The following is a 14,959-nucleotide window of genomic DNA, read 5'->3' as shown; positions in this document are numbered from 1 at the left end:
CATTATTCAAAATTCAAACACTTATGGTATACTCTATTTGTTCAAAACTTTTTTAGGATTTTTCTGTCACTAGTCAAATCAAACAGTGTGAGTATACTATGGCAGAAGAGATTGCAAATTACTATTCTTGGACACCATACTCCTATTTGCAGCCTAATCAACATGTTGTGGATGCTGATGGAGATGATTCACTTAATGAAGTGTTACGTGATAAAGATCAAGGTTTGGAACCAACTCCTGTTGAATCAAACTCATCCAATAAAGCAACCAACCAGTCTTTTGAAGGTAAATTAATAGATGCATTTTTTTGTTTTAATGTTTCTTCAAAATGGAGATGATTCACTTAATTAAGTGTTACGTGATAAAGATCCAGGTTTGGAACCAATTCCTGTTGAATCAAACCCATCCAATAAACCAACCAACAAGTCTTTTGAAGGTAAATTAATAGATGCATTTTTTTGTTTTAATGTTTCTTCAAAATGGAGATGATTCACTTAGTTAAGTGTTACGTGATAAAGATCCAGGTTTGGAACCAACTCCTGTTGAATCAAACTCATCCAATAAAGCAATCAACAAGTCTTCTGAAGGTAAATTAATAGATGCATTTTTTTGTTTTAATTTTTCTTCAAAATGGAGATGATTCACTTAATGAAGTGTTGCGTGACAAAGATCCAGGTTTGGAACCAACTCCTGTTAAATCAAACTCATCCAATAAAGCAACCAACCAGTCTTCTGAAGGTAAATTAATAGATGCATTTTTTTAAAAATGTTTCTTCAAAATTTTCAGTGTTACCTGCGTACTTTTGCAATAATCGCATGGCTTAGTGAAAAATTAGATCTGTTAGTTGAGCTGTGTATATGTGAAGTTATGATCGCTTACCAATTAGTTTTTATATATTTTTATTTATTTATTGTTAATGAATGCTGATGTTTTTGACTGATCCAATTTATTGTTGTAACGTCGTTGTGTTAGTAGTCATGTTATTTATAGATTATTGATGAGTAATTTATGAATGGAGATGGTGTCTACAAATATATTTCACAATTGACAATATGAATGAGCGTGAATGGCACAATTAATCAAGAACCTACGATGTATTTGATGTATGAAGTTATCAACAAGTAATGAAATTTGTGTTATAATTATTTTAGTATTACTAATTTGGTTAGGTCTATTCAAAATGACTAATTTCCCATGACATGACGAGTTAGGGTTCTAATCCAATTAAAGGAGATAAGTTACTCATTTAATACCGAATCATGTCTGAAGATAGTAGTTTCCTAATTGAGAACTAATTAAACTCATCTGCCCTGCAATTGATGAACAAATTTTTGAGAATGTTCTTAGCTATATTTAAAATATAAATATTTATTTCAATGCTTTAATATTTCTCATTTGTATACAGCTGATCTTGAATTCAGTCCAACAAAAAGAAAGAACAAGAGAGAAGAAAATAGGAAGATATATCGGCCTAAAATCATATCTGAAAGTCCAAACAAATCTCGGGTCAAAAGCAACGACACTCCAAAACCTTCAACTCCAAAACAGAAGAGAAGTTCTGTGAGAAGGGATTCTTCATGCAAGAGGCAGCTATTCAGTGAAGATTTGATTTCTTTACCATTTTTGAAAAAATTCAATAAGGTGAAGGTTGAACAAGGTGGATTTGAGAATTCCATTATTCATAATGAATTAGGCATTGCATACAATTCAATCCAAAGATACCATAAGGTGGAATCTTTGTCAAGTCTATGCCTGGTAGAAAGTAGACAAATTGGTATGATTTTTCCATTGATGTGCAAGAAAAAAAGAATTCCCAGAGGTAGATTGCGTCTAGAAAAACTCTTGGCTCCTTTTAAAAGAGGAAAGAGATCAACAAGTCTGGTTAGGAAGAGAAAATGTTGGATGGTATTTGAATTAGGAGGTGATAGTGTCATTGATAAAAAATTGATAACTAGGATTAAGAAAATTCGTTCTTTGACGAAAAAGAAAGGTAGAAAGACTAAGGAACTAGTTGCCAACAAAGAACTAGGAGCATTAGTTCCTTATAAACAATCATCTCTAGATATTAATGTTCTGCTTGATGAAGAGACTTTGAGAGTGTGGAACTTGCTCAAAGATGAAAACGGACATGAGGAGAATGATGAGATGAAGCAAAAAAGCTGGGAGAGCATTAGAAGTATCTTCCGCGACAAGGTTGAGTCATTTTTATGGCACATGCATTTCATCCAAGGTATGTTTTATCTTCATTTATTTCATAATTCATTGCAGTCATTTTCAAATGTGATGTAAAGTTTGGATTTGTTATACACATGATTTTATTTTTATTTTTTTTGTGCATGTTGAGTATTGATCTATAGTTGTTGATTAAAAAATTTCGTGTTCATGGTTAAATTAAATTAATAATCTTTACACTGTTTACAGGTGACAGACGATTCCTACCGTGGAAAGGTTCAGTGTTGGATTCTGTGATTGGAACTTTCCTAACTCAAAATGTGTCTGACCATTTGTCAAGGTAAGTTTAAATAAAATGGATAATTTACTTGAAATTTTTATGTGCTATTGAATATTAATGCTGCTTCTTATTTATATAGCTCTGCATTCATGACACTTGCTGCAAAGTTTCCTATCAAAACTAATCGTGAAAAGGGCATGGAGGACCTAGATAAACAAGAAATGCCTAGTTACAGCGTTGTTTTTCCTAGTCCTGAATTTGATAGGGAAATGGAAGACTGCAAACTTGAAGAAATGGAAGGTAAAAAAGTCAAAGAATCTTCCAAGCTTGATGACAGCAAGGGAACTGAAAACAGTTCTAGTTTAACGAATGAAAAGATAGATCCTCTTGACTTGCTTTCTGTTAAGAAAATTTCAACTGCGAAGAAGAAAAGTAAGAAAGAGGAAGAAAAGGAGATATTAGAGGAAAAGCAACGATGTTGGGATAGACTAAGAAAAATCCACACTAAAAGTCCTAGAGACAGTGATCATATGGATTCTGTTGATTGGGAAGCTGTAAGATGTGCACCAGTGGGTGAAGTTGCTAGAGTCATTGCATCTCGTGGCCAACACAACATGATTGCTGAAAGAATACAAGTATAAACATGTTTAGTTCATTGCCGTTAACGATAACTTTCAATATATATATTATTATTGAAGTACTTAATTGTGTGACAATGGATATTTGTAGCGTTTACTAAATGGCCTAAGAGACTCAAATGGAAAGCTCGATTTAGAATGGCTAAGATACGCTCCACAAAAGGAAGCAAAGTAAGTATACATCAAGTTATTTTATTCTATAAGATCTTCTATATTTTTAATGTAATTATTAGTCATAAAAATTGCTGGATTGAGCATGCACATTATTCATGTTACAGGGAATATCTTTTAAACATTTATGGACTGGGATTGAAAAGTGTGGAATGTATTCGACTTTTAACACTTCATCATATGGCTTTTCCGGTAAGAATACAAGAAGAGGCATATTCTTCTTTTCATTAATGAATATTTTTTGTGATGCAGTTAATTTTTTTATTTCCTATTATTATAAGGTGGATGTAAATGTTGGAAGAATTGTTGTACGTTTGGGATGGGTTCCTCTCCAACCATTACCCAAAGAAATTCAAATACATAACTTAGAAATGTAAGTCTTTCAACAACTTCAGTTTTATCCCTTAATTTTTCACTTTTGTACCAGCATTCATTACCTACACATTTTTTGTGTTGTAGGTACCCAGATTCAAACAAAATTCAACAATATCTTTGGCCACGGCTATGCACCCTTGATCAGCGTACATTGTAATTATCAAGCCTTTTTTTGTATCTATTTGAACTTTGTATGAGGTTAACTTTGCATGAGGTTGATACATCTTACATTTATTATCTTATATAGGTATGAATTGCATTATCAGCTGATAACTTTTGGGAAGGTACATGTCGTGTTATTTTAAATGTAATTTCTTTACTTCTTTCAACAAGAAAATTTAAATTATCTTGAAACATTTTCAGGTTTTTTGCACAAAGAAATATCCAAATTGCGCTGCTTGTCCAATGAAGAATGAGTGTAAACATTATGCAAGTGTTGTTGCAAGGTATTATTACATTCAATTTTATTATTATATTTGAAAATGCTTAATGGTAGTAGAGATGTAGATTACTTAATGGTTTTAATTTTCATCGTATTTGAATACATGTATAATATCTACATGTATATCATTCATGCAGTGCAAAACTTGCTCTACCTGAACCACCAACGCAATCTGGTAATTCTTTTAAACACTCCACTTTGTTAAGCAACTCTCCGTCAACAGTCGTTTCGGAGGAGAACAATACCTTCATCCCAGAATCGAGTAAAGGATGTGAACCGATCATTGAGATACCAGCATCACCAGAACCAGAAAGCAATGAACCGAATAATTTTGATGTGAAGAATGAAGATGAAGAGTTTAAGAGGGATGATGTGTGCAATGACATTGAGGACTTTCCAACAATCGTGCTCAGTAGTCAAGAAACACATAATTATTATTCAAAAGATTATGAACAGGAAGACATGAACAAATCAACAGCTGTAGTTTTGCTACACGATGTTGCAAACATTCCTTTACCAAAGATGAAAAATGTTAGCCGCTTAAAGACTGAACGCAAAGTGTAAGTTTTTCTATTTCCTTCACGCCGTGTCTTTATATTTTTTCTTAAATTTTTCTTTGTGGTTGCATTAACTCTTTCAATTAATCTTTGTTGCCATACGTTTACTCTTATTTTTAATGCAGTTGGGTGCTTCCAGATAACCACCCTCTCTTAGCAGAGGTAAGTAGGTTCAGTTTATTTTGATCCATCTCAAAAGTATCCTTATATATATGCATTCAGGCTTTTAATTCTTTATTTTTGCAGCATTCTCTACGAGAACTTAATGATCCTTGCCCTTATCTTCTGGTTATATGGACAGAAGGTAATATAGAAAAAGAAGAAAATAAATTATCATGACGTGAAAACTTTTTTTTAAGTATTTATTAAATATAACTATATACCTCGTTTTTTGGGCTAATAAGGTGAACTACAACATTCACGTGAATCATCTGAGAACAGCTTACAAGAGGAAGAAAATGGCATAACAGTACCGGGAACTCTTCTAGTGAGTGAAATTACTGAAGTCTTATTGTTCAAAGTTTGAACAATTTTTTTTTACCAATAAAAATATTATATTCGTAAATTTATGAAACAGATACCATGTCGAACTGCAATGAGAGGATCTTTTCCGCTGAATGGAACGTACTTTCAAGTTAATGAGGTGACTAGCTGAACCATTAAATTCCATCTAGTCTTAACTTTTCTAATAATCACATTAATTTTATGCATACCTCATCATGTTTCTTAGGTTTTTGCTGATTATGATTCAATGATACGTCCAATCAATGTTCCTAGAAAATGGTTATGGAACTTAGAGAATCGGATAGTATATTTTGGGACCGGGATATCATCGATAATGAGAGGTAAATCTAACACGTCCCTAGTTTAGATAAATTTATACAGAGATTAATAAAACTTATTTCATAAAATGGAAATAATTTATCTCTTTATGTTTTAAAGATTTAGTTTTAACGTAGGAAAGAAATTTGATTCATTATTATTTAATTTTTTACTTTTATTTTGAGAAGTTAATGCAAATTAACCTATGATACATTGATACTGTGCAAAAGATTTATTATTATTATTATTATTATTATTATTATTGATAAACATCAATGCAGATTTGAAGGTGGAACAAATCCACGAATGCTTTTGGAACGGTAAGAAAAACATTGTTTGAATTGATTGAATACAGTGAATCAGGTAATACTCTTCGTTAAAACTGCTTATTTGTGTTTTATAGGTTTTATTTGTGTGAGAGCAATGGATTCAAAGACAAGAGCTTCCAGGCCTATATCATCTATATTGCATCGCAACACAACAGCTCGGGTGGGAAAGGGAAACAAAAATGAGCGTGAAGACGAAGAATAGACAATCTTTTTCCCCTATTAGTCCTAAACTCCTTTGTATGCTTGTATCTTGAATATTTATTTTTAAATTATGTTAAAATGAAACTCATATAAAATTAAAGAAAAACAATTATTGGTGACTTTTATTTTTAATAATAATTACAACTTTTCTCTTTCTCGAAAGACGCTGCGCGTACAGACAGAGTTGCTGTACAGAGTTGTTATACAAATTAATGTGATTAATTAAATACATTTTTAACAATTTTTATTTTTAAATAGTGGCCTTAGTGTGCCGTTTAGCAAAACCCATTCCTAATTTCACAAGCAACACGAAGCAATACAAGCCATCAAAAATGTTTTGTTGCCCACGAAAATCCGCATAGAAGCTCGAGCCTTCAAACACTTTGAGGGTGCATTTGATATTTTTTACTCCATTTAAGAGATTAGCAAATGATGTTGCTTGTGTTGACGGAATCAACATGTAACAAGTTATGAACATATAGAACAGAGATCAAGAACTTGAAAAATTCTGCTATGCACATGTCGGTCTTTTACATTGAGTGCTTCAATCACAAGAATGTTTGATTGTCAATAAGAAAATATGCGAATTTTATATATATATGTTCACCAGTTGCGTTATATCAAATAGATGATACCTTAATGTCACTTTAACAAGCATTATGCAAAGCCCCAATGTTGTAGTGAAAATAGAAACAATAGAAGATATCCTTGCTAGATATTGTCTAAGCTAAATTAAGAAGATATTACTCTATGAAGTATAAAATGATAAAGATTTCTGATTTCAAGGCTTATGGTGCTGGGTGTAGATGTAGTCTAGGTGAGCTTCTAAAGTCATTCTTCTCTGCAAACATTCTTCATCTCCACTATTGCAGTCCTCCATCCCCAGAAGCTGCTAGATTCCAGAACAAACATAATTATACAGTATAGTTCAATTTACTAAGCAAAGAACCCTTTAATGAAATAAAATGGCTCCTACCTTAAAAGATTCTCCTCCTTCCAACCCCAAAACAAAGTTTTCCCATGAGCCTCCATTTAGTTTTGATCTGTTTCTCCCTTAAAAAAACCAACTCCTACTTAGTAAAAATACATTTGAGTAGATAAGTAAAGTTTAAAGTTAATTACTACTTACCTTGTTCAATGGTAAGTGGCCTGGCAAATAGTTGTGATGAAGAAACTAGGAAGAAAAGAAAAAAGAGTAGAGCTCCAAGGTGAAAACTTAGCTTCATGTTTGTGTACTTGAATGAGAGAGCAAAAGGGTCTTGGAAGATGCTTACTATAGAGTAAAGAGGGGGATAGTTGGGACTTGGCTCCAACAAGGTGCTGAAAGTAGATATAAATACTTACATGCAAGCAAAGTAGTCACTGTTACTCACATGAAGGTTCCTAAAAGAAGGCAGTTTCATTACAAATACACTACCTCATAACATGGGCCCAGTCACCATGCTATTATTATACTACTCTCCATGCTAATGTGACGAGACCAGACCAGACCACTATTTCTATGTGATGTATGTGGAAGTGCTTTAGTCATTGTCTGCCATAGTGGTCCAACCACAGTCCAAAAAACATTAAAAAAATCAATGTTGTAGTGGTTTGACAGTATTAACAAGTCAACCTTTCAGACACACTGACAGCTGTTATCCAGCCTCAAGCCTTACCTATGCCAAATCTTCAACACTTGGCATGCTTTTTTAGTTGCCTTGTTAGTTAATTAAGGCATGAAAAACATCATCCTAAAGCTGGGATTTTTCATAAACACTAATATAATAACGTTGTGAAGTTGCTTCCCCACTTGTGATCAAAACCATGTCAGTGGCTAAGCCACCCATCAAACTATGTTCTTATCTTCATTGGCAGTATTATATTGAATGCTTTCTTCCTTTGTTTCTGCTTCATCCACGACTCTTATATGCATGCTTCTTATGAGCTAATCCGTTTAAATAATTTAATTCAACTCTAATTTGCTCACGTGATGTGTGCAAGTTCATGACTGTGATACTTGGCAAGCTTGAGAACCTTGAACAACTTTGTTATGAAATGATGAATTATTTTATCCTCATAGTGCTTCATCAATAACTATGTGATGCGACTCTAAAATATGGTAGATTCGGTTTCTCACCAAGTGCAATGTGTTATGGAAAATGGTGAAGCTGATTATTATTCCACTTTGGAATTCATAGTTAGCGGGTCTCATTGTGATTTTGTCGTTTTCATGTAATTAATTGATACTAGTTAGATTGAAGCTAATATTATGCTTCTCTTTTGGAAGATTTGAATCTCGCTGTCTCTTGCTCTAAACATAAAGAATTTAAAGGAAAAGCCACCAATGTCGGATTGGGATTCGGCACAAGCATGTTTTTTTTTTTTATATATAATTATGTAGAGTAATTCCTTTGGGAATTGAGTTGGATTATTCTAAAGCTGATTGGCATGCATGATTACAACCATGATGTGATGGCTCTTTCTTCTTTACACGGGTTGTTGAATACTGAATTCTTCTGAGTAAAGTCCCAAGCCAAAAAGATAAAAAGAATCTCCTGAGCCATGGAAAACATGGGTGGATGGATCAAAGTCCAACATCTTTTGAGAAGGACAAGGAAAACGTTAATAAAGAAAATCAATGCAATATTTCATTGGGAGATGGGCATGTGACATACCTCAAACAGTTTATAGTTGGGGTTGATTTGATTTTTGCTATAGGTAATTGCACATAGTACCATAGTAATGGACAAGTTATGTTGACTCACCAGTCTGCAATTTTCCTGGATTTCATGTGGCATGTCATGCCTCATGCTTGCAATAAGACGTACCAACCTTTGTCCACTAGCCCAGAAGTTTAGTTCAACGTAGATAGATACCTCTAAGATGATTCATTAATTTTATTTCATTGTTGAGAAAAATCTTGGAAATTTTTGATTTAGGACTATAAAATACATTCTCCAAGGTGGGGGAGAATATAATTTGTTCTCTTAGCACTAAAATCAAAGTAAGGATATAAAATGACTTAATTTATTATTCTTCTAAGAGGAAAAGAATAAATATTTTTTTTTTCATTCTTATCTTGTGCCCAGGGTGAGTTGGCATGAGCATGAAAGGCCGAAATAGATGGGGCAGCATGCTTTTGTTTTCAACAAGAAGATAAAAAATCGGGTGAAACTCAAATGATACTAAAGAGGTTTTGGATTCTATCAGTTAGCAAAGTAACTGCAGGATCCTACATTTGAGGTTCACCTAGTCGCACGCATTCTCGTTTATGATATAATCAATTTCAAGGGAGTTAATAAAAATAATTTTAAAATTAAGAAAGTATAATTTAATAAACTCATAATATGATATTTAAATACTAATAAATGATTGGTTTAACTTTAAGTAGATTATATTTAATTTTTAAATTATGTTTTGAGTTTGAATTTTGCATATATTTATTGTATGAAAACTAATTATACTGTATTATAGATATTTTTTACTTGAACTAGATTATCTTTTACGGAAGATAATTTTGGGTTATAAAAAAGCGAGTCAAATTAGACTCTTTAAGAAGTTTTAAAAAAATTATTGTGTGTGTGTTAAGATTCATTAGTCGTCTACTAGAAAATCGTTTTTAAATTAAAATTTAAATGGGAAATTTGAGGGAAAAAATTGATTCCTAAAAAGTTATTCCGAAACTTGCTGCAAGTGCACTAGACAGCTGTGAAACTGTGATTTAATTTAAGCATGAGATTTTTTAAAATCAAATTGTCTTTAAAGAATATAAACTCACTTTAAATATCATTATGCTTTAAATATGAGTTTGGCCCTCTTATCTCATTAAACTTTTACTTTTGAAACAAATGCAATACTCCCATTAACGAGCGATCAAAGCGAAAGCTTGCGTTTTCTTTTTCATTTTGAACTTGTTGTCAACTACATTTAGAGAAAATAAGTGAAAAATCTAAAGCATTGCCCCCTATAGCAATTTATACCGCTACTAACCATCTTTTCCAAACAACTGATTTAGGTAAAATGCACAAACTCCAATATCATGATCCATTCATTCTAAATGAGAAATCACACTTTTAATAAACATCTTAATTTAACTCTAATAGCTTGATTTAATGTTGAATTCAATGTTGGGCTAGTATATGAAAGGTATACTCATGTTAACAATTTGAATCTTTATTCTGCCAATTAATGCAAGAAGTTTTCTTTAATCCCGAAATAAGTAACCCATTTTTATCAAAATTTCAAAATATAATTAACCGGACCAAACCTTTCATTTATATTGATGGTCAAAGTGTTGATTTCATATCTTATATTATATATCATTGACAAAATAATATTTTGAACTATTTAAATTTATATATGTAGTATATAATGTAAATTTAATCCGTCATCGTATACTTCATTTCCATAATTAGATGCTTTATGTTGATCGATATGGGTGTTGTTTTTAGAGTATATCAAAAGAAGCACTTTATTGCTAAAAGCCTAGAACCGACCCTAAGGAATATCTTCAAATGATGCCTTTGAGAAATTCTAGAGAAAAAATGTGTGGAGGAGAATAATTACGTGGGCTATACTGTCAACAATGAACCTTGGAGTCAACCATTGCTGACTTGGTTGGTATTGTGGGGCTTGTGCTGTGTCTTTCTCGATCAAGTAGTCATTGTAGTATTTAACACCCAGCATTTCAAATCAAGGTCATAGCTTTTAGAAAAAACCAGAGTATGAAGCCAAAATACATGTGCATTTGTAATTTGACATGGTTTGCTGGTCCTCGTTGTGGTGTTTATTTATTGAAAAGGAGGAGCATTAGGTCCCTTTCTAGTTAACTTCTGAGTTTGCTTTTGCCTTCTGCTCCGTTTGCCCCCATTTGCTTTGGCTTTTTAGTTTTGTCAAAAGCCTCCAAACCACAAGGGCATCTAAGTCTGTATCTAGGATGCAAAAGGCATCTTCATGACTCAACCAAGGATGCTAGATAAAGCAATACTAAAACACCCTCTAAGGGTGCATGTTGGTCACTTCTTTTTTCCCTCTTCTTTCTTTCCACCTTTGTATAAGGGGATATGGGATCCTTCTACTTACACATCTTTTCTCCCAAACTTCATGTCATTAAATTATTACAAGTGTTAGTAATTTTTTTCATCCATCATATGGATATTTTAAAATCAAGTAAAATGAAAAAATACAAATAAATTAAACTACATAAGAAAAATATTGTTGTTAAATAGTAATGAAATCACATATTTTAAAAAACACTGAAGTGTAGCGAAAGATCTTTCACCATTAATAATGAGGATTTTAGTTTATTAAATAAAAATAGGTCAAAAATATTTTTTCAAATTGAGAAAAATTATTAAAAAATGAATTATTTGAATCAATATACATTGTCTCTATATATTTTAATTTGATATGTTAAGCTAAAAAAATTATCTTTATTAAAATTTTGTATTTATGTTTAATATGTAGAGATTGATCATTCCTTTTCTTTAGCTATTCAAAAAGCAATAGTTGTACAATATTGGTGACAAATTCCTTTAAACTTGAGGAGATTACAGTAGCCTTATCTTGCTTCATTTGGCACTTCATCTTTGAACAACTAATAATTATAATTTTGAGTAATATCATCTGTTGAGATGGCCGAGTTGGTCTAAGGCGCCAGATTAAGGTTCTGGTCCGAAAGGGCGTGGGTTCAAATCCCACTCTCAACAATTGTTATATCTTTTTGTTTCCTCTGCTAAACAGAGGCCGAAGAGAAGCCCAAGTATGATAAAAACTTTGTTCCCTCTGGTAAACAAAGACCGAAAAGAGGCCAACAAGAAGCCCAAGTAAGGTAAAAAAAAGCCCAAATATGCAGAGCTTTATTTTTTATTTTTTATTTTTTATGAGGGAATTGTTACGGGCTTAGGTTTGGTACGGCAGAGCCCGATGTGTGTCATTTCCAGGCTTAAATATTACATTGGACTTTTTTTTAAACAAATTAATAACCATGTTGACCAATGACCCCAAAAAAATCTAGAAAAAAAAACCATAAATTGAATAATCATATTATAGAAGATATATTGAAAACCTGGAATTTGATAATATACCATTTTTTTTTTATCATATTGTCATGTAATGTTAGTTTTTACATTCTCATTTATTCTTTTAAAACACATTTCAACGTAAAGTTAATCATGCTTAACTTTAAAAAAATAAACGAATCTTTAAATAATAATTACAGACAAATTACAGCTAACTAGCACTTGAAACTTGTTTCCAACCACCGTAATTTTGTTTTAAAATCTGTGTCTCCCATGTCAACCTCTTTTCCCAAACGAGGAATTACCAGAAAATTGCAATGCTCAACCAGCATGTGTCTCACTCTCTTATGGTCTCTTCCATTTTCTTCGAAATTTCTTTCCAACCACCACAGTTTTGGTCTTATTTGGAGCATTATTAATTTAGATATTTAATTCCTTTAAAATAAAAAAATTCCAAAAATATTTAAATAAATAAGAGTGTATTACTGTAAATTTAAACTAAAGCGTTTTCTAAATTAATAAAATCTTTCTTTCTCGTTTTTCAATATTGTGGGTATGGAAAGTGCGTTTCACTTGACTACTGCACTTGCTAGGTTTCTTATTTCAAGTCAATGTCTTTTCTCTTGAACGAAGGAGTTACGAAATTTAATGTAATCTACAACGTTCCCTTCCATCAAAACAAGAAATATAATGTGATTTTTTATAATTTTAAACGTAAAAATTTATTTTAATAGTTTTAACCCCTAAAATGGCATATTACTCTCTTCAATAATCTCCCATTATCAGGTAGAGGACACCCTTACTGCTACGTACCCACAAAAAGAATCAGCTCTCTTTTTCTTAAAAACGAATATACCATTTAGGATTTCTAAAAGACAAGTTTGATATGGTAACCAGCTTTAGTACTCTGTATTTTTTTCAGATTCAATTTGATTTGGGTTTTAGTGTGATTTGATTGAACTGATTTAAAATATAAATAATTAATTTATAATAATATATTAAATAAATATTTAAATAGACAAGTATCTAATGAACCCAAGTACAAAATAATAAATTTGAGCAAAAGATGTGTTTGGAGGGAATGGACTAATTTGTGGAATGATGGAACACTGCCATCCAACGAATCATTAAATTGGTGTCCCATTGAAGAAAAAGAAAAAGAGCATTGGTGAGTAGCGTAGATGGATATGATACATATGAAAATTAGCCAAAAATGAAAAATAAAAATAGGAAGGAATAAAAGAGGAGCGTGGGGTGAAGAGGGTGCATACGTGAGGTTAGAGGTAATGGTAGCGTCGGTGATTAATGGCGTCAAATATCGACCACAAATCACAAAAGGAACGTAACAAAGCACACTCTCACCTACCATCACACACACACACACGTCTTCATCACCCTTTCCTTCCTCACCAAACCAAAATATTAATATTAAAATGCCATTTTCTCTTTCACCATTGCCAATTATTACGACACAGTCATTACCACCGTTTGTATGTAGAAACTCGTACTCCTCTTCCATACTAAGATATGTGTTTATATATTATTTTTATTTAATATTAATTAATACCTATATATATATATATAAATTAAAAGTATAGCTAATTTTTTTGTTTTTATAAAAACTATCTTTTAACTTTTTACTATACATCTTATCTATTTTACTCTATTTTTTTTATAGTATAGTATTTATTATTGGTTGCAAATGAGAAAGATAGTGTAATTAAAGATAGAGTTTTGTTAACTTCAATTCTTAAGTCTGAATTTAAATATTTATAAATAAAAAAAATAAAAAAATTATATAATTATTATATTAAAATTATAAAAATATAATAAATAATTTTTTAATAAAATTTTATTATTATTAGTTGCTTATTTCAACTTTAAGAGCTGACATTAATAAAATTTTAAAAAATAATAATATTGATTTAGAGTTATAAGCAGATAGATAAACATAAATATTTTATTCTTTTCAAATGAATAAATAAATAAGAATAAATATATTATTGTCTTGATGTTAAAACTTGATTCGTCAATGCAATTAAAATATATAAGTATTTATAATTAGTATTAGAACACAACTTAAAAACTTAACAGTTGAATTTTTTTAATTATTAAAATTATTTTCCATTTAAAAAATCACTGTAAGGGTATATTAATAACATTTTAATTTTTTATTTATTGGCCAATCCTTGTTAATTAAGATTTTATTTCAATAAATTCAGGGTTACATAAAGATAAGCACATGAATGCGTGCGTGCATGACGGCAGAACTTGAAGAGTAACTCATTTTTTAGAATAACACTTCATGAAATTTCCCAAACTAGAAGTATGCAAAGAAACAAACCAAGAGTTGAAGTTTAAAAACCCAGAAAAGGAAGAACAAAAATTAAACAAAAGAATTTAATTAGGGAATGGTGTCATAATTTATTATCACTTGGGGGTTGATGAGTTCAAAGAAGGCAGGCTTAAAAAAAAAAGAGTTTCCAAAGCGTGGATTATAAAAAGTTCAATTGGTTGGTGCAAAGGTAAGAAACAAACAATGACCAACCCATGGAAGACAAGTCATTGTGCACTTCAAGTTTTGACTCGTGTTTGCTTTAGCAATCAATCTTGAATTGTGAATTGTGGACATACACTTTGAGTTGGTGAGCATTGAGCAGAGGTTCCTTAGGCTTTATTTTGAAGCTTAATCATGCACTAATTCAAGTTTTGCAATAATCAAATCCACTATATGCTTATTTCAGGGGTAGCATTCAACATTTCGCTTTCATGTTGCAAGTTGTGGTGCATGTGGCCCCTGTTTTAGTAATAAACCTGTTTAACTGGGGCAAAATTGTAAATTAGACACAGAAATCAACGTGGGCCAGGCAAGAATAATTATAATGCCCTCTTTAGTTTTTGTCGTCACTAACACTAATGCACTCTGGAAAAGGGTTTGCTGTGAACTTAATAGTATAAGGTTAGGTAGT

The 14,959-nt window shown here is 31.5% G+C and overlaps 2 protein-coding genes and 1 non-coding gene across 4 annotated transcripts; 2 read left to right on the top strand and 1 right to left on the bottom strand.

Moving 5' to 3' along the window:
• The first annotated feature begins 98 nt into the window (after window positions 1–98).
• On the top strand, window positions 99–5,989 carry LOC113855942 (protein ROS1A-like). Its single transcript, XM_027487570.1, has 21 exons — window positions 99–285; window positions 374–436; window positions 525–587; window positions 637–738; window positions 1,407–2,231; window positions 2,423–2,513; window positions 2,593–3,088; window positions 3,183–3,262; window positions 3,370–3,454; window positions 3,544–3,635; window positions 3,722–3,790; window positions 3,885–3,921; window positions 4,001–4,098; window positions 4,217–4,639; window positions 4,762–4,798; window positions 4,883–4,940; window positions 5,041–5,123; window positions 5,214–5,279; window positions 5,367–5,481; window positions 5,740–5,778; window positions 5,862–5,989. Exons 1-21 carry the CDS (start codon window positions 99–101, stop codon window positions 5,987–5,989), a joined length of 3,237 nt encoding a protein of 1,078 aa, XP_027343371.1.
• Window positions 5,990–6,670: 681 nt separating this feature from the next.
• On the bottom strand, window positions 6,671–7,283 carry LOC113856519 (phytosulfokines 3-like). 2 transcript variants are annotated; one of them, XM_027488362.1, is made up of 3 exons: window positions 7,118–7,283; window positions 6,965–7,041; window positions 6,671–6,877 (listed from the first exon to the last, which is right to left on the bottom strand). In XM_027488362.1, the coding sequence occupies exons 1-3, from the start codon at window positions 7,212–7,214 to the stop codon at window positions 6,770–6,772; spliced, it is 282 nt and encodes a 93-aa protein (XP_027344163.1). In that variant the 5' UTR covers window positions 7,215–7,283; the 3' UTR covers window positions 6,671–6,769. The 2 variants fall into 2 exon arrangements, with proteins under 2 accessions (XP_027344163.1, XP_027344162.1); XM_027488361.1 differs by having other exon boundaries at window positions 6,770–6,880.
• Window positions 7,284–11,597: 4,314 nt separating this feature from the next.
• TRNAL-AAG lies at window positions 11,598–11,678 on the top strand. Its single transcript has one exon. It is a non-coding gene; the product is annotated as a tRNA-Leu (tRNA).
• The last annotated feature ends 3,281 nt before the right edge of the window (window positions 11,679–14,959 follow it).

The sequence above is a fragment of the Abrus precatorius genome, unplaced genomic scaffold (assembly GCF_003935025.1).
Source record: "Abrus precatorius isolate BTA unplaced genomic scaffold, Abrus_2018 Scaffold11, whole genome shotgun sequence".
Taxonomy (NCBI): domain Eukaryota; kingdom Viridiplantae; phylum Streptophyta; class Magnoliopsida; order Fabales; family Fabaceae; genus Abrus; species Abrus precatorius.
The sequence above is the reverse complement of the archived record's forward strand: the minus strand, read 5'-3'. Positions and strand labels throughout refer to the sequence as shown.